General features: G+C 36.3%; 1 protein-coding gene across 2 annotated transcripts in view; it reads left to right on the top strand.

The window, feature by feature from the left end:
• LOC141517398 (protein ABHD18-like) overlaps nt 1-20,524 on the top strand; it is a 47,719-nt gene that overhangs the window by 10,246 nt on the left and 16,949 nt on the right. The window contains exons 3-9 of one of the 2 annotated variants that reach the window (XM_074228366.1): nt 69-168; nt 808-892; nt 7,997-8,097; nt 13,332-13,410; nt 13,516-13,602; nt 14,225-14,250; nt 15,680-15,818. In XM_074228366.1, coding sequence (XP_074084467.1) covers nt 77-168; nt 808-892; nt 7,997-8,097; nt 13,332-13,410; nt 13,516-13,602; nt 14,225-14,250; nt 15,680-15,818 — 609 coding nt within the window. In that variant the 5' untranslated portion in view covers nt 69-76. Of the gene's footprint in view, nt 1-68; nt 169-807; nt 893-7,996; nt 8,098-12,713; nt 12,796-13,331; nt 13,411-13,515; nt 13,603-14,224; nt 14,251-15,679; nt 15,819-20,524 lie in introns of those variants that run through there. The other variant, XM_074228367.1, reaches the window with a different exon arrangement.

Raw genomic sequence — 20,524 nt, 5'->3', positions numbered from 1 at the left:
AAAGATCACATGTTCAAGAATGGAATTAGTAGAATCAACTCACAGTGCTGTATGTATTTGCTTCTTAGACATCCCAATGGGTGTGAGCAAGCTAGATGTTTTTTACCGACGGCTCCTCCTCACCAAGCTTTTCATCAGAGGATGGGGAAGGCCTGAAGATCTGAAAAGGTGAGAATTTTGCCTTGCATTTTCAAACTAGAATTGCCAATGTCACTTTGCCAGTTATAGTCCAATTAAATAATTAATTTAGTTAACCTTTGACCTTCAGATTGATTACAGAGATGATATTTCTGTCCAGAACAACTCTTTGTAGGATCATCTACTAAGTGTGTTAAAAGCTGTGATATGTGGGGATGATCACTTTCACTTATGGATGCTCAGGTGACAATTAGTCATTTTTATAATTGTCACTTATCAGTTTTAGGTTTACAAAAGCAGGCGTTATTTCATTCTATGCTCACTGCAATACTAGGAGGGGAAGTGCTGTTTATTATTCTATTTTACAGTTGAAGAGATTGAGGCAAACAAAGGTTTGTGACCTGACCAATGTCACACATTTTCAAGTAACATATTATTAGTTATGGTTATTCTTCAAATCAAAAGGTTTCTTATTTCTTTCCTAAATCTTAGTGCAAAAGTTTAAATTATGGTTATTAAAAAGCACTTAGCAATTAAAAATTAATAATACTTATAGAACCATAAACTGGATTTTTTTTTGAAAAGTTAAAAAAATAGTAATTAATTTCAATGTGATTATTTTTAAAATGGATGAAAAACTGAACTCATTTCTCTTTTTTTTCATAATAGGCTATTTGAATTCAGAAAGATAATTGGTAATCGAGAAAAATGCCAGAATATGGTTTCAAGAGATTATCCGGTATACATTGATAAGGTATTCAAAATAAAAATACAGCTATATAAATTTTAATGAAAACCAATGTCAAGATTAAATTGAATGTTTAAAATATAATAGGTATGAGGCAGCTAGGTAGCACAGTAGATAGAGCACCGGTCCTGGAGTCAGGAGTACCTGAGTTCAAATCCGGCCTCAGACACTTAAAAATTACCTAGCAGTGTGGCTTTGGGCAAACCACTTAACCCCATTGCCTTGCAAAAACTAACTAGATAGATAGATAGATAGATAGATAGATAGATAGATAGATAAAATGTAATGGGTATTAAAACATAGAAATGGACCTGTCTTTTATTATATAGGATAGTATTTGTATATTAAACTCATTTGTTGAACAGTCATTAGGTATGTATTATGTAATGGTTAGGGAATCTTAGAGAATCAAAAACTAGTTGAAATATTTAACAATTTTAGCAAAGTTGCAGAATAAAACAATAAATCTAGAAGCCATCAACATTTCTGTATATTATCCAGCAACATGAAGTACAGAAACTCCATTTAAAAGGACTGTATATAGTATAAAATACTTGGGAGTCTGCCCACCTGTAAAACAAACCAAGGAACTATGTGAACATAGTTACAAAATACTTTTCACACAAATAATATCAAATCTAAACAATTGAAAAGATAGTAATTTACTCGTGGGTAGGTCAAAACAGTATAATAAAAGTACAATAATAACTTAATTTAATCTACTTATTGAGTGCCATACTGATTAGACTATCAGAAAATTATTTTATAGAGCTAGAAAAAAATAATAGAATTCACTTGAAAGAACAAAAGATCAAGAATATCAAGGGAATCAGTGCGGGGGGGGGGGACCATGAAGGACCTTGAAAGAAGGCTCGGCCTAGCAGTATCAGATCTCAAATTGTATTTTTTTTTAAGAAAGATTTTATTTTGGGGTGGCTAGGTGGCACAGTGGATAGAGCACTGGCCCTGGAGTCAGGAGTACCTGAGTTCAAATCCGGCCTCAGACACTTAATAATTACCTAGCTGTATGGCCTTGGGCAAGCCACTTAACCCCATTTGCCTCGCAAAAACCTTAAAAAAAAAAAAGATTTTATTTATTTTGAGTTTTACAATTTTCCCCCATTCTTGTTTCCCTCCCCCACTCCCACAGAAGGCATTCTGTCAGTCTTTACATAAAATTGTATTTTAAAGCAATAATCATCAAAACTGGTACTGGCTAAAAAATAGAGAGGTGGAAAACTATGGCAGAAACTAGGCATAGATCAACATTGCCCACGGTAATGGGTATATGATTAACACATTAAGGGTGATAAAGTGAGCAGATTAGAGGAGCATGAAATGGTTTACCTCAGATCCATTGATAAGGGAAGAATTTAGGATGGAACAATAGATAACATTATGAAATATAAAATGGATAAACTTGATTATATAAAATTAAAAGAGTTTTGGTCAAAGCCATTGAAAACATAATTAGAAAGAAAACTGCGAAGAAATTTTTTCACACCAAGTATCTCTGGTAAAAGACCTTATTTTTCAAATATATAGAGAATTGAGTCAAATTTATAAGAATGCAAGTCATTTCCTAACTGAAAAGTCAACAAAAAATATGAACAGGCACAAGAAATGAATGGATATCATAACTATAGCGTTTATATTGAAAAAGTACTTTAAATCATTATTGATTAGGTTAATCCAGATTATAATAACTCTGAGGTTCCATCTCAATTTATCAGATTGGCAAATATGACAGAAAAGGAAAATGATAAATGTTGGAGGGGAAGTGGGCAAATTGAGATGCTGATACACTTTGGGGCAGTTGTGAACTGATAACCATTTTGTAGAGCAATTTGGAGCTATACCCAACCCTTGATCTAACAATGCCACTACTAAGTCTTTATCCCAGAGATTTTTTAAAAAGGGAAAGGATCCTAGTTGTACAAAAATGACCTCTCTTTTTGTGGTGTCTAAAAATTGGAAATTGAGAGGATGTACCTCAGTGGGAGAATGGTTGAACAAGTTGGTATAAGATTGTAATGGGGATATTACTGTGTTGTAAGAAATGAGGAGCAGGAAAACCTAGAAAGATTTGCATGAGCTGATGTTGAGAGAAGTTAGTAGAAGCAGGAGAACATTGTACATTGCAACCGCAACACTGATCAGCAAACAACTCTGAATGATGTGGTTCCTCTCAGCAGTTCAGTGATCCAGGACAATCCCAAAGGACTCAGATGGATAATGGTGTCTGAATACAGTCCAGAGTGCATTTTTTCTCTCCTCTTCCTCTCTCTCTCTCTCTTAGTTTTTTCAAGGCAATGGGGTTAAATGACTTGCCCAAGGTCACATAACTAGGTAATTATTAAGTGTCTGAGGCCAGATTTGAATTCAGGTCCTCCTGATTCCAGAACCGTGCTCTATCATTGTACCACCTAGCAGCCCTAGGGGAAAAAAATCTTTTTAAAAGTGTTAAAAATTGTTTTTATATGTAATTGGAGAAAAAAAGAAGTTTTTAAAGTGTTTATTATGTGCCAGGGACTGTGCTAGGATCTCAGAATAGAAAGGCAAAAGAAATAGAGATACTGCCCTAGAGGAACATTATCACACTCTAAAGGGAGAAACATCAACAAGTATAAGTATATACAAAAGGTGTCTAAGGAAGTGGTCAGCTGAAACAGGACTTGGGGTAGAATTGGTGGGAAGGAGTGTGCTAGGAATGGCCTCATGTAAACAAAACAAAGCCATACCCTGGAAAGTGGCTGCTTCATTCCATACCTACATTCTGTCTTTGTATATTGTAGTCATCATATCCTTTGATCTCCAGGTTCTGCTCCCTTCACTCTGTATCATCAGTTCATACAAGTCTGTGAATCCATCCTTTTCATCCTTTCTTGTCAGGCAGGAATAGTCCATTGTGTTCGTGCACCATAGCTTGTATAGCCATTGTCCAATGGATGGACGTCCTTTTTATTTGTTCTTTGCTACAACAAAAAGTGAAAATAAATATTCTTCTGCATATGAATTTTTATCCTTTTTTAAAGTTTGAGTTATATGACTACTGTTAGAATTTCGAGATGAAAGGAATGCTGAGTTTAGTGACCTTTTGAGTAGATGGCTTTTTTTTTTAGGTTTTTGCAAGGCAAATAGGATTAAGTGGCTTGCCCAAGGCCACACAGCTAGATAATTATTAAGCGTCTGAGACTGGATTTGAACCCAGGTACTCCTGACTCCAGGGCCTGTGCTTTATCCACTATGCCACCTAGCCACCCCGAGTAGATGGATTTTCAGAGGAACCATACCCATTCAAGATTTCCATCAGCAGTGCATTTGTATGCCTGTCCACCACTCCAACAACTTCCATCTTCCTTTTTTTGTTTTGTTTTGTTTTGTTGGCAAGGCATTGGGGTTAAGTGACTTGCTCAGTCACACAGCTGCATGATTATATTAAGTGTCTGAGGTTGAATTTGAACTCAGATCCTCCTGACTCCAGGACCAGTGTTCTGTCTACTGTGCCACTTATTACCCCTTTTTTAATATATATATAATTTACCAATGTGATGGATGTAAGGTACAGTTATTTTAATTTTTTTAATTGGTGATTTGGGATATTTTTCATATTGTTTATAGTTTGTTTTTTTGAGAACTGTCTGTCCATCTCTTGTCCCTTTATCTATTGTGAGGTGGCTCTTGTTCTTAAGTATTTGAATCAGTTCTCTTTTTTAGGGGCAGCTAGGGTGGCAAAGTGGATAGAGCACAGGAAGTCAGGAAGATCTGAGTTGAAATCTAGCCTCAGGTACTTTGTAGCTGTGTGACCAGGGCACATCACTTAACCTCTGTTTGCCTCAGTTTCCTTATCTGTAAAATGGGAATAATGAAAGCCCTTACCTCCTATAGTTGTTGTGAAGATCAAATATGATAATAATTGTAAAGCACTGGCATATAGCACACACTACATAAATAAAAGGTATCATCATCATCATCATTATTATTATTATTATTAATCTTGAGTATTCAATTCTTACCAGAGGTCTTAGCTGAAACAATTTTTCCTAGTGAATAATAAAAAATCATTTTTCCTAGTTTCCCCTCTTTATTTTAGTTGTATTAATTTTGATTATGTGAAGATTTTTCATTTTTATGTAATTAAAATTGTCCCTGTTACCCTTTGTTTGGTCAAGATGTCCTCTCCCACCCAGTTTGAAAGATAGCATCTTCCATCCTCCTAATTTTATTTATTTGTGACAGAATCTAGGCCTGTACATCAATTTGGAATTTTTGAGTTTTGTGGTGTGAGATAATGATCTAAATTTAATTTCTGACAACTTGTTTTCCAACTTTTGTCGAGTAGTTGTAATTTTTCAATATGTTGAAGATTGTGCTCCTATGTTTGATTGCTTTTAGATCTTGTGTTCCTAAGCTGTTCACCTGATCAACTCTACAGCATTTTTAACCAGTTCCAGATAGTTTTGATGATCACTGTTTTGCATCACAATGTGAGAGTTGGTGCCATTAGACCCCTTTATTTTCTATTTTTAAAAATTCTCTTAAGATTCCAAACCTATTGTTCTTCTAGATTGATACAATACTTGAGTAATTTTATTTTATTTTTATTTATTTATTTATTTATTTTAGATTTTTGCAAGGCAAATGGGGTTAAGTGGCTTGCCCAAGGCCACACAGCTAGGTAATTATTAAGTGTCTGAGACCACATTTGAACCCAGGTACTCCTGACTCCAGGGCCAGTGCTTTATCCACTGCACCACCTAGCCGCCCAATACTTGAGTAATTTTAGATGACACTGTATTTAAGGTACTTCCAAGAGAAGAAAGAGCTGCTCCAATGATGGTGCATCATTTCAGCCTGGGGGGAGAGGGGGGGAGGAGGAAGAGTGTGCATGCAGCAACAAGACCTGTGATGAGGAGGCTGTGAAGAGGGTGTCAGAGAGCAAACAGTTGGGTGCTTGCTTGGAGTTGTATTCTAGGAAAGAAGGTACTCCAGAGTGAGAGCTGTTGTGAGGGGGGCCTTGGAGTAATCTAGTCCGCCCTCATTCTGCTGATAGGGAGTTGAGGTCGGGATAAGTGAAGCACTTTTCCCAAGGTCTGGGAAAGTCTGGGAAAGCAGGAAAAGATTCATGTAGGAAGGGACTTCTTAAGGAGGCTGGAGATTCTAAGAGGGAGAGCTGAGAAGGGAGGCAATTCCTAGCATGATGTTGGGAAACAGTGTCTGGCATATGGTATAGCTTAATAAATGTTGATTGATTGATTGATTGATTGTATGAAAAAAAATCAGGTCAATGTGACTAGACCAGAGAATGTCTAATGAGGAGAAGCTATTTGTAATCAGACTGAAAAAAGAAAATTAGGGCCAAATTGTGAAGAGATTTAAATGCCAACTTAAATTTGATCCAGAATTAAGAGGGAGCCAGTGTAATTTATTGAGAAGGAATCTGTGTATTAGAAAAATAACTGAAATGATTAAAAAGTTCAAATGGGGAGTGGCTAGGTGGTGGATAGAGCACCGGCCCTAGAGTCAGGAGGACCTGAGTTCAAATCCAGCCTCAGACACTACCTAGCTGTGTGGCCTTGGGCAAGTCACTTAACCCCATTGCCTTGCAAAAACTAAAAAAAAGTTCAAGTGACATTATTTATGGGTAATTATTAGTTTGTTAATTGGACTAGCAGATAGTCTGTAATTTGAGGTCAGTGGTTCTCTCAGGAACCAAAAACTTGGCCATAGAAGCTGCTGAATATTTAATTATCCTTGGAAGAAGGGATATTCCAAGGGTAAAAATAAATTCTGATTAACAATTGAGATTGAATATTATGACAGTTGAGCTTATTCCAGTGAGGGGGCTGGGGACCTGATTCTGATCATGGTAAAACTCCTCAATGAAGGGTCTCATCTCCACACAGACCACTTAAATTGTTAAACAGTGGGCCAGAATTTACCTAGATTAGATTCTCTTTACCCTTTAATCAGAAATAAGCTCTCCCAGTTAGATGGGGTCCAGTTCCCCTGATTGAGGAGGATGTCTCATTTGTTATCCTTGTCCTTCACTAGGGCTGGGCTTTGAATGAGGAAATAGAAAAAGGAAAAGCCCTACCAATAATTTGTCTATTAATATAATAAGTAAATAATTATTTTCTCATTACTGTGCCAGCTATGTATAGTATAGATTGCAGTAAAGTAATAATAGTGGAAGTGAGAAAGTTCAGTCTGCAGAGATAGTCCTGAAGAAATGGTGTAAAGATCTGAAGGAAGGTGTTTTCGAGAAGGAGGCAAGTCAGGGATGAAATCAAGACTCTGAACCTGAGTGATTAGAAGGATCTATTCAGAAGAGGAGGTGGTTTCAGAAAAAGATATTGAATTTTGTTTAGGGCCATGCTGAATTTAGATGCCTCAAACTGTGAGCAATTCCCAGGCAACTGATCTGGTGCTGGATATAAAGGTCTCCTAGGCCCTGGGTATGCTGTTTCCTGTTGGAATGTGAGTTCATTGAAGACCAGGACTGTCTTTGCTTTTGTATACAATTCCCTTCATTATTGACCTAGAGAGCCATTGCTTAAAGGATGGGCATGGGAGCATGCAGTCTGATGAACTTGTCGGTTTCTACTGAGGTGTGGTGGTGATCTGGTCTACTAGGGCACCCCTTGTGGGCACTTCTGATCAAACTCAACACTACAGTGGGATTGGGTGGCACAGTATATCTGTAAGACCCTGATGTATCTTTGGGCACATGGGCTGACCACATGGTTGAAAAAAAGAGAGCAACTTAACTTTACTATTGCCATGGAATATTTCACATTGTAGGTAAGAGTCTTTCCCTCGAATCCAGAAAGAGCCAGTTGAACTGGATGGTATTCCTCACTTTTCATCAACTCTGATAAAAGAAAATTTAGATTTATAAACACAGACATTTACAAGAGAATTCATCAGCCAGGTCCTTTAACTTTCTAGTGGGAGAAAAATTAGCACATCTCTGATCATCCTGTTTCTTTTGTATCCATAGCTCTTTGTACAGTCATAGAGAGTTCCTGTTGAATTGACCCTTTTTTTGGTATCTGGTTCTTGTATAAACCTGGCATTCACATGTTAATTTATTTCTTCCTGTACCAGATTGAAGAAGAGACTGACTGTAAGATTCTTGAAGGACATTTTGTTTCTCCTATGGCTCATTATGTTCCTGATCTCATGCCAATTGAGTCTGTAATTGCCAGGTAAGAGATTTCATTCTTAAAATAGAATATTAAAGAAACAACTCAGTGATACATGTATAAGATTTTTATTTCATTCTAAAATGAGAGATATCAAAAGCCTTATTAATTTAAGTACATGCACGAACTTTGAATAGGCCAGTATGTTTTCAGGTTGAGGTCCTTAAGGTCCTTTGTAACCTATATAACAATTGAAGTGAGTGTTTCAAAAGTCCTGAGGGTAAATCATTTCATTCTTATTCTTCTCACAGTCCTGTTTCTTGTCATTAATTTGCTTGATTATACTTTTTATATCATGTGATTAAAAATGTTTGCCTAAGGCGAGGGGGAATGAGTGAGCCTTCATTCTCATCAGAAATGGTTCAGAGAAGAAATAACATACACACTTAATAGGGTATAGAAATCTAGCTTACCCTAGAGAAAAATGAGAAGAAAGGGATGGGATAAGGGAGAATGGGGGGGGGGGGAATAGGTGATAGAAGAGAGGGAAGATCAAGGGAGAGGGTACTCAGATACAACACACTTTTGGACAGGGCCAGGATGAAAGGAGGGAGAGAGAATAGAATAAATGAGAGTGGGGAGGAATAGAGTGGAGGTACAGCTAGTAATAGCAACTGTGGGAAAAATATAGAAGCAACTTCTCTGGTGGACTTATGATAAAGAAAATAACTCACCCCAGAGACAGAGCCATTGGAATCTGAACACAGACTGAAGTACATTTTTTTCTCTCTCTCTATTCTTGAGGTTTCTCATCTTCTGCAGGGGAGGGGGGGTTTATGTTTACTCTCCTAACAAGATTATTGTAATACTATAAAAAGAAATGTTTGCCTAAAGGTTGAATTAATGAAATTTTACTCTCTCCTTGTTATTTCTTTGTGATCCCATTTGCGGTTTTCTTGGCAAAGATGCTGGAGTCTTTGTCATTTCCTTCTCCAGCTCATTTTTACAGATAAAGAAATTGAAACAAACAGTGAAATGACTTGCCCAGGGTCACACTGCTAGTAGTAATTTAAGTCTAGCTTTGAACCTCAGACCCTTCCTCACTCCAGCCCTGACATTCTGTCCACGGTACCACCAAGCTACCCTACTGTTTTCAAGTTAGGGGACAGATGTGCTGGAAAGCAGATGAGTAGCCAGCCAAAAACAGGATGCCATTTTTTCCTCCAATTCAGAGATTTTGCTCTTGCTACTCTACCCACTAAAATGGAAGCCAACAAGGAGATGGAGAAGAAAGTAAGCTAGTGATAGCAATGAAGGGTTCCAGAAGCCATAGCTTTTCACCCCAGTAGCATGTGAAACATGAACTATCCCAAGTTGGGGGTTTTCTCTTTCTTGCATCTTTATTCCACTACCTATGAGATTCAGGGAATTCTCTGGACCATAGTTCTCCCCCATTTCCATTAAAAATGGAGAAGGATCACTAGCTCTTTGTCCCTTGAAGAGCTTAGTCATGGGAACTTTATATAACAAAGAAGAGATAAGGAAGACCTCTGTTATCTTTCAGGTAATGAATATAGAGTTGATCATTTGATTATCCCTAGTAGGAGTTAGTGAAGAGTAGAGTATTGAGGCAGCCTCATGCTAATTGCTGCCCTGGAGAGTACAGAATTTGCCAAAGAATAGGTGTGACATGGTGTTTGTCCTTCATTTTTGCAGAAGACCATGACATCAGGGAGGTGATGCCATGACACTCACAAATTGGATTTGAATGAGGGGGGTACTGTGCTGAATCACCAGCCTTACTTTCTTCTCCAGAGCCATCTAAGTCCAGTGGCCAGATAGGAAGTAGGATGACTGGAGATGGCTCTGGATGCAAGGCAATCAGGGTGAAGTGACTCATCCAAGGTCAAGATCAAACTTTTTTCTTAGTAAAAAGTCCAAGACTGGATTCAAACTCTCCTGCCTCGAAAGCCACTTCTCTGTCTACTGTGCCACCTAGTGACCCCTAGGTGTGACAAAAAATGAGCTTCAGATACTCTGCTTCTAATATCTCAGCAGTTTTTGTTCTCTTATTGGTAAAACAAAACTCATTAATTTAAAATGTCATGTTTCATATCATAATAATCAAATTGCTTGTCTTCTCTATGTGGGGAAAGGGGAAAAGAATTTGAAACTCAATTTTAGGAAATGAATGTAAAAATATTTTTGCATTTAATTGGGAAATACTTAATAAAATATATTTAGAATTTTGAATGTTAAAGGTCACAAAAAGCTTGAGTCAGTTGGATTCGTTATTTGGAAGTATGAAGTTGAACATGTTACTTCTTTGCAGTATTTCAATTCTGGTAGTTTTATTTGCACAGCCAGTAGAATGGAGTCTTTCATGCTCCAACTTAGTTTAAATAAAGTAATACGCCTTTGAAAGTAGCAAAATGCAAAGAGGGCGCCTAGGTGGTGCAATGGATAAAGTACGGTCCCTGGAGTCAGGAGTACCTGGGTTCAAATCTGGCCTCAGACACTTAATAATTACCTAGCTGTGTGGCCTTGGGCAAGCCACTTAACCCCATTTGCCTTGCAAAAACCTTTAAAAAAAAAGGAAGTAGTAAAATGCAAAAACAGTGTATTTATGCAACATGCAGCTTCTAAATATATAATTATGATGGTTTGGTGTAAATGTTTATTTTCTTAGTCCCTTTCTTTTGAGAAACTTTATTTAATCTAGTGGTCTGTACCCACTGAAAAGAGCAAGAAATCAAATTGCCCAGAAATTAGGTGACCTTCCCAAGGTCAAACTGCAACTTTATATCAGCACTGACCAATATTTATTTGCTTTATCTTTGGTGACTTCTTATTTCTTCCTCTACTTAATTCATTGAACTGAAGTGATAATGATGACGAGAGGGATTGGCATAGAAAATATTGAGTATTAAATAGTAGTAATATTAATAAGTTAAGAGGTATATAACCTCACTGATTGTATAGGATATGCAAAGGAGAAGAAGTATCAACTTTTCTCTTCCTGTTGATTTACATTTGAATTATTAATAATGGCTCAAGCTTACAAAGAACTTTCAAAACTAAAAGAAGGAAGTGAAGAACCAAGACAGATTGCATCTGGGCATGTCTAGCAGCTGAGGAGATGGCATTGCACAGACAGGGATGGTCACTGGTCTAGTGTGATTGGCATTAGAGTCTGTGAAGAAAAGAACTATGAGGAATGAGCCTAATGAAGTCTACTGGAGCCAGATGGTGAAGGGCTTTAAAAGCTCTTCCAGAGTCTGTATTTAATCTTAGAGGCAAAAGGAAGCCCCAGGAGCTTTTTGTGCAGTCAAATGACTGGCTGACATCTGTGAGGGTCTGAGGTGATGAAGCCATGAAGTACAGAAGCAGATGGTCATGTGAGTGATGAAGAGGAAACACAGTGGGAAACCTGTGGGTTCAATCAACAAGATGTGGCATAGGCTTAGATAGGAAGAACAAGGGAGTAGGTAGAAACCTGAGGAACTAGAAGGAGATTAATACCCTCAACAGAGAAATTAAGAAAGAAGCTTTTGGAAGGGTAGGGAAGTTGTATTTGGGGCACAGTGAATTTGAGATGCAATTGGAACATCCAGTTGGAGGTATATGAACATTGTTATTATAAGATGACATGATACAAAAGCACCAGCAAACTAGTGAGGAGCAGTAGACTGAATTAAATTTCTTGGGCTTCATATGATAGAGGGGTAAAGAGACCAGTTGGATGTAAGGCAAGACTAGAGGTCATAAGAGAGTCTCAGATTGGAAATTGAACTTCAAGCCTGAAGAAATCAAAAGAACTTGAGATAAAACTCTGCTATTAAGGTGAGAAATAGAGATGAGGATCTAGCAAGGAGACTTGAGATGGTGAGGCCAACATACGGAGAGTCAGGAAAGCAGCATCAGAAAATGTCTGTGACAAAAGATAGTCAGCAGTGTTCATTTCTTCAGTAAGGCAGGATTTGACAAAAGGCCATCAGATTTGGCAGTTCTGAAATAATTGATACTTGGAGAGAACAGTTTTATTTGAAGCCTAAGGTTAAAAGCCAAATTGCAAGGTATTAAGACATGAATGGAAGGTGAAGAAAAAGGCAGTGGATGTAACAACTTTTTTTTTTTTGCAAGGCAAATGGGGTTAAGTGGCTTACCCAAGGCCACACAGCTAGGTAATTATTAAGTGTCTGAGACCAGATTTGAACTCGGGTACTCCTGACTCCAGGGCTGGTGCTTTATCCACTGCGCCAGCTAGCTGCCCCTGTAACAACTTTTCTAAATTAAACTGAAAGGGAAGAGAGAAATTGGGCAGGAACATTAATCTTAACAGATATTTTTATATCCATATCTGCTTCATGTTTTTTGAAAAACTAAGCCTTATAATCTCAAAAGATATATACCAATTCATTGTCATCTGACAAGTGACATTGATATCAGTGATATTTTTCCTTCACACTTGTAGAAGACCAGGACTTCAGATAAGAGGGTAGGATAAACTGAGGCAGGAGGGATAACAATTGATAGACAACTTGAAAAAAGAGACTAAACCTAAGGAATGCCTCTGACAGACTGTAATATGTTTGACTGTATTGTGGTAAAGAGACATTTAGGAAAAACATCCTGCTCTCTCTCTCCTTCCCCAGCCCCAGGGGAACCTTCTAGGAGAGGCTGGCTGTTACTTGTCAGATGACATTCATCATCATAATGACTTTGGGACTGGATTTTTGGCTTTCCTACCCGTAGTAAATAGTGAGTACTCTGGAAATGTTTGCTGGTTCTTTGATTGAAAGGAACTTTAGAAGGCAATATTGACAGAACAGGGAACCCAAGGTTGCACACTTTTAGGAGGTGGCAGATCTGGATCTGAACTCAAATCTCATGACTACAAATTTGAGTTCTCTTATCGCTGTACCTGAGTGTTCTTTTTGCTGGTTGTTAATAGTTTTATATTTTGTGTCCAACAGATTCAGTTAACCACTTGGATGGGCAAAGTGAGGCAGATTTGAACTTGATTTAAAAAAAAAACTTGTTAACCATTAAAACTTTCCAAGAATAAAATGCCTCATGAGAGTGACTTTCCCTTCATTGAGTGCTTTCCAGTGGAGCTGGAGGGTAACTTGTTGATGTCATTGAGGGAATTCTTTGTCAGGCAGAGACCTCTGACTTTTTTGTGAAGTATCTGAGAATCCAAAATTTGACCCTTTGCACTTAAAAACAAGTTTTTTATTAAATGTTATTTTCCTTGGAAGCATCTTGAGAATTTAACTAAATTATTTTTGAAATAGGTTTCAATTCATTGTCCCTAAAGAATGGAGCAACAAGTACAGACCAGTGTGCATTCATCTTGCTGGAACAGGAGATCACGTAAGACTATAAAATCACAAACCCACAGTTATTTGTTAATTTACCCTTCCTCATAAATGTGGTGACTTTTTGTTCTTATAAGTATATCATGTTTTGCTTTTCTAGCATTACTGGAGACGAAGAACATTAATGGCCCGCCCAATGATCAAAGAAGCACGAATGGCTTCTTTGTTGTTAGAAAATCCTTATTATATCCTTTTGCAATAATCAAGAATCTTTTGTTTCTTCATGATTCTCTGATGGAAAGTACATTACACCCTATCCCTTTTTAAACAAGTAAGCATTTGTCAGGTAAGTTTTCAATTTTGAAGACGTTTTTAAAAGACTTAATAGAATTTTTTTTCCTCTGAGTAAAAGTCTCCACCATATTTTAAGTAAAGTCTTTTTAATATGATCATGTGCCCAAATTTTTCTTGTTCTGCTTTCTTAGCTTCCCATTATGTCAAAAAAGTCCTTCCACATTTCTGAAAGTATTGTGTTATGCCAAAAGAAGTGCTTAATTCCCACTCCACTAATTTTTTATTAGAGTTTTTATATCTTAGCATTTTAAAAAATACTTAATAGGCATTTCATAATCTTGATATAGTTATTCCCCAAAATATCTCATTTAAATTTGACTACTTCTAAACTTGAATAAATTTATTTGAGGCAATTCAGGCTATCCTTGAATAGCAATCAGGGCGTAACAGTGCACAAATTGAAGTTAATTCTTGGTAGTAAGTAGATGAGCCACTTTGTTTAAGGGCCTATTTTTTAGAGCACTGAGTTTATTTAAATTCTTTTAAAGTTTTTTCTTTGACATACATTCTTAAATGGCTGTAGGAAACCCAAAGATCAAGTGTAAGTATAATGTTGGTTTTTTGTTGCTTTGTATATTTTCATCATTCATGATGAATGTGGTTATTATAAGATTATGTGATAAAAAGCACCAGCAAAACTAGTGAGGAGCAATCGATTGATTTAAATTTCCTGGGCTTCATATGATAGAGGGGTAAAGAGTCACTGTAATAAATGTTTTTACTTTATAAAACTGTAATTAAAGCATTGATATATCCTTCCTGTTAAAGTCAACTCTTTTTATGGATTTCATTTTATCTATAGTGAGAATTTATGAATGATGAGTGAATGAAAAAGCATTTGTTAAGAGGGTACTGGCACTGTGTGATTTGCTAGGAACACAGAGATAAATATTGCTTATATTTTCATGAAGGAAGAGAGCATATATAGAAAGTAGTGGCCAGAGATGTCATAGGAATGGGTGTGATCGATTATTCTTAGAGTTATGAATTTTAACAGTAGATTCAAAGTCTTCATTATTAGAAAAAAAGGGAAATGAATGCTTTAGAGCAGGTGTGTCCAACCTGTGGCCCTCAAAGCCCAATTACATTTTATCTTTATACATACTCATTGGCAATATGGAATCATAATTAAATATGAAATTCTATATGCAACCATTGACAAGTTTTTATTGAGCGATGCCCAGAAGAGCTAAAAAGTTGGTGGAGCACAGTAGATGATTTGATATTTGAAATAATGTGAAAATGAAAATTAATTAGTAAATCAGTTGAAGCATTTGTACACTGGAATCTTGGCACACTATAATCTTATTCACTTAAGTGGGAATTTGGAATTTAGTATATCGTGGATCCATATTGGATTTAGCTCATGGAGTTTGGCTATAGATATGCCAGAAAACATTTTTTTTATTGTCAGTTAGCCAAGGACTACTTCTCAACAGTCCAGTACATTTATCTCTCTTTACAGGTTTCACTTTTAAAATAAATCAGGTCAAAAGATGACATAAGAGCAATCATTTAAAATCTAAGATCTTGGGCTATTACAGCCAGAGATGTTTTGTGTATACTGTCATTTTGTCCCTGTTCAAAATAAAATAAAAGAGAAGAATTTAACTTTAGTTTGATTTCTCTTATCGGAAAGAATTTACATTTAAGCAAATAATCAGAAAAAAACCCTTGATAATATGACAGTCCCTAATACATGTCCAGGTTTCCAGAGCTGTCTGTAAGACAAACTTCCATTAGCTCAGGAATTGAACCCTGGTTTTTCTGGCTGCAAGGCCCACTCTCTCTGCTATAAGAATAGCAATGGCTAAGATAGAACACTTTAAGGTTGACAAAGCCTTTTACATATATTATCTCATTTGATTAATCTAATTAAGACCATTTAATTAGTTAAATGTTATATTTAGAAATGTAATTTTGTGAAATAAGCCCATTCTTCTCTTTTTCTCTCTCTTTTTTGAGAATAGAAGGTCAAGCTTGAAAAATGTGTCTGACCTCTTTGTGATGGGAGGGGCTCTTGTTCTAGAGTCTGCAGCTCTCTTGCATTGGCTAGAGAGGGAGGGTTATGGACCTCTGGGGATGACTGGAATATCCATGGGAGGACATGTAAGCCTTTATGTTTTCATTTGTTTCATTATGTTATGAACTTAATGACCTTATTCAATTATTATTATAATTGATTAAGTAAAGCTAGGCTTAACTTTATACTGAGAAGTCCCTTTTTTCAAAGGAAAATTGATAATAATTTACAGCATAGATATTTATTTATATGTAAGTTAAAATCCTTTGAAGGGAATTTTACTTTATGCTAAAATTTGGGAATTGAAATTTTCTCTGCAGAAGTAGGTTTAGAATCAGAAAATGGTCACCAACTACATTGCTAAACTTAGTAATAAAATCTCTTTTTTAAATGGTTCTTGGTACATTTGCTGATTGCTTCTACAAAGATTATTAAGTCATAGGAGAGCTTTTATTTGCATGGGTAGAGGAAGTATCCACATAGATGAAATTTGAGATTATAATTTTAAAAATTTATCTTTAAAATATGATTAGATGTTTTTAGAGCAGAATTTGTAGCAGTTCAGTGGGAAAGTCAAAAACCTATTTTTAGGGAGTCAGATTTTATCTATATGGTTAAATAAATGGAAAAGAATGAACACAATTGGATTCTTTTCTAAAGGCACTGCATATATCATGGTACATTACTGACTATCCAACCCACCCCACTCTCTGAGACAGTGAACCTGTCTCTCAGCTTCTTTGTTGAACTTCATTTCCACATCTGTAAGCAGATTCCTTAGTAATACTTTTTGCACTCATGTGACTGGGCTATTGCAGGACTCAAATGAGATAATACATGGAGAAATGCTTTGAACAAATAAAGCATTAGACAACTGTGTATAGTCAGAATAATATACACCAAGCATTTTCTCATTATGAAATTTTTTGCTAAGAACATACTGAAAAAATCAGAGAAGAAATTTATAAGTTTAACATATATATATATAGTATCCATTTAAATTTAACACAAAATGAAACAAAAGTTTTCTTTCTTCCCCCTACTTCTCCTTTATATGGGGGGGTGAGGGAGGAAGCATTGTGGTTACAGTGGTGGACATGGACTCAGGAGTTCCTCAGTTTATATCCCTCCTTAGGGATAGACTTATTAGTGTTTCTGTGTGATCCTCAGCAAGTCACTTAGTTTCTGATTCCTCATTTTACATAGAGGAGAATAGTAGCCTCTAATTTAAAGAGTTGGGGGTATCCAATGAGGTAATATATGTAAAGCACTAAATAAATTCTGGCTGTTGCAGTTTGATGGAAAGTGAAACAGTGTCATCTGGTACATAATGGTTATCTTTGTGGTTATGTGTCCTTTGTTCCTTCTCGAAAAGGTCCAGTAACATCAGCAGGGCAGTGTCCTAATTCATAAGTGAATTGGATTTAAGGGAGGCAGAGCTGTGCAAAGTCTCCAACCTTACTCTTTCCTCTAGAATCATTAGAATCCAGTGGCAAAACATGGGTCAAGATGACTGCCAGTATCCCCAGGTGCAGTGGGAGACCTTGGCCTTTTTTCTAAGTGGTGGATAATATAATTTAGGATAGCAAGTGCAGGTAGCTCAAGTAGTGCAGTATCTTAAAAATAGGGCAGTGAAACTCTTCCCCAGTAATTGAGCAGTCAGAGCAATGCCAAGGTAATTTATTAACACAGTATATGGAAATGATTAAAAACATCTCTCTGACTAGAAAGATGAATATATAGCTTTTCTTTCTCCCAAAAAGGAAAACAAATTCTTATAACAAATATGCATAGTCATGCAAAGCAAAAAGTGTCATTCTGTATGTTGTATCCATCACTTTTCTGTCAAGGGGCAGATAGGTGTTTCATTCATGCTCTGAAATAAGTTTTAGTTTCATTTCAGTCTTATCCTACTCTTCATGACTCTTTTTTGGGTGTTTTTTTTTTTTTTTGCAAGGCAAATGGGGTTAAGTGGCTTGCCCAAGGCCACGCAGCTAGGTAGTTAGTAAGTGTCTGAGACCGGATTTGAACCCAGGTGCTCCTGACTCCAGGGCCGGTGCTTTATCCACTGCACCGCCTAGCTGCCCTTCTTCATGACTCTTTCTTGGGTTTTCTTGGCCAAGGTACAGGAGTGATTTGCCACTTCCTTCTGCCCACTCATTTAATAGATGAGGTAACTGAGATAAGGACAGTTAAGCGACTTGCCCAGGGTCACACAGCTTGGAAGTGTCTGAGGACAGATTTGAACTCAGGAAGATGAGACTTGACTCTAGGTCCAGCACTCTATCCACTGTGCCACTTATCATCCCTTCTGACCTATAGGCTCATTAAAAAAAGTTAAAGGTCAAAGTGTCATTTTTACTGAATACTTATTTACCTAGTTGATATTCATGTCTGCAAACAAAAACTCCTAATATGTTTTTTCACTGTTGTGATGGAGACAAAATAAGTGTTATTATTTAGGACCAAAGCTATTTATGAATATTGAAAATATTAACTGTACTTCAAAGCAGTTGACCTCTATTGTAAATTTCTTGTCATTGATAAATGTTTTCTGAATTTTTACAAAAACTCCTTGGAGTTTGCCATGACAATATTGTATACCTTTAAGCCTTTGTGCTTCTGCTTCTTGACCAAAAAAACCTTCTCCAGTTGGTTGCCTTGCTTCTTCAGGAGCAAAACAGATGTTCAAAATGGAATATGGTAGGGACCACTTTGGACACTGAGACTTTTTGTTCTCTAAAATGTTTGTTTGATAGTATATAGAAAGAGTAGAACATCAACAATTTTCTAGACATGAAATTGGGAATACTCTAATGTTGTGTCTTTTTATCTCTGATTTGAAGCATGCTTCTTCTGCTTAGATGAACTAGAAAGTTGACCATTGTCATAGAATTTTAGAGCCAGCAGGGACCTTCAAAATCACCTGCCCCCCCCCACCCCTCAGTTTGGGGTTCAAACTTGAAATTGAGGCAAGTTGAGTGATGGCAGCCCAGGGATTGCAAGGAGCATCCAGGTCTTACTTAGATTCTCAGTCCCTTGGCCTCCTCATCCTAGCCCATTGTAGGAGATATTTTGAAACAAAAGAAACTTTTTGGCCTTTTCTCTTATACCATCTATTAAGTAGTCTGACACAAGTTTTGTCCCTTTGTAAATTATTTTCATCGATTTGTAGTAATACCATAACATGTTAAATTGAAAGTGATCTTAAGCCAATTGTCTAAAATGCAAATTCTGTATCTTTTCATGGTAAGGAAAAAATGTGTTAAGAGATGTTCCCTTTAGAATAGAAGTTATTATCCACATTAACGACAATATTGTTCAGTGATGAATTGTTAATGATTTCACTCTTCTCATCAATACAATCCAATGCAGCCCAAAGGACTCATGATGAAAAATGCTGTCTACCTCCAGTGAAAGAATTGATGTTGTGTGAATACAGTCTAAAGCATACTATTTTCCTCTTCATTTTTTCTCTTCCTTCCTTCCTGTCTTCTTGCACAAATTGACTGATATGAAAATGTTTTATATGATTGTACATATATATCCTATATCAGATTTCTTACTGTTTTGTAGGATGGAGGGATAGAATTTGGAACTTAGAACTTTAAAGAAAATAACAATAAATGTTAAAAATGGCTACTTACTGGGAGTAAATTATTTTTTTAAAAAAACAGGTATTTAACATTTTTTGTACCAATTCTTCAGCAGTCTGATGAAATCAATGGTTCCTTCTCAGATTAATGTTTTTAAATACATCAAATAAGGTAATCTGAGATTACAAAGAAAACAAATTATGTTGAAATAGCTATCTCTATTTTTTTAAAGTTGATGGACCCCAGAATAAAACTTTGCTTTAGACTGATTATGAACAGAATAACTCTTACTTTGAAATTGGAAAGGAGAGGATGTTAGAGCTAGAGAAATCATGTTTTATGTGATTTTTACCTTTGAGGCAGCATATACAACCTAGTTAATGCCCTCTTTTTCCTTTCTCTGGACTTTTTTTGTAAAATTAAATTATTATTCTGCTGTGTGTGTGTGTGTGTGTGTGTGTGTGTGTGTGTGTAGAGTGCTATACTATTCTTCTAACTATCAGTTCATTCTCTGGAGGTGGATAACATCTTTACTCATAAATCCTTTGTAATTAATTTGAGTATGTCTCATATTCAGAATAACTTACTTCACAGTTACCCTTCTATCAGTATGGCTGTTGCTGCATAAAATATCACTCTTTTCACTTTTCACTATCTCATCCATTTTTCAAAAACTCAGTCTGCTTGTCATTTCTTATTACATAGATATATTCAATCATAATCATATGACACAACTTGTTTAACCATTCCCCAGTTGATGACATCTCCTCAAATTTCCAGTTTTTTGCCCCAGAAAGAGCTGCTGTAAATTTTTTAGACCATATAGGTTCATTTCCATTTTCCTGATCATATTTGGAAAAAGACTGATCGTTTTATTGCTAGACCACTGCTTTATAAATTCTGAGCATAATTCCAGATTGCTCTTCAAAAAAAAAATAAGCAGTTATGTGTCCTAGTTTTTCAGCATTTCTACAAATTTCATTTTCTACTTTGATTATTTTAGATAATTAAATAGGTGTGAGGTGTTTTTTAAACATAACTGCCACTTCCTAATTGCTATTCCTCTTCTCTCTCAATAGAACCCTCTCTTGTATCAAAAGATTTCTGGAAAAGCAAAACAATTTTAATTGTGAAATTAGGACCTGTTCTCCATTGCCTCTGCTGAGGGGCAAGAAAAATACTTTTGCCGTCAATCC

The sequence above is a fragment of the Macrotis lagotis genome, chromosome 3, assembly GCF_037893015.1.
Source record: "Macrotis lagotis isolate mMagLag1 chromosome 3, bilby.v1.9.chrom.fasta, whole genome shotgun sequence".
Classification (NCBI taxonomy): Eukaryota; Metazoa; Chordata; class Mammalia; order Peramelemorphia; family Peramelidae; genus Macrotis; species Macrotis lagotis.
This window is presented reverse-complemented; position numbering and strand designations above follow the sequence as displayed.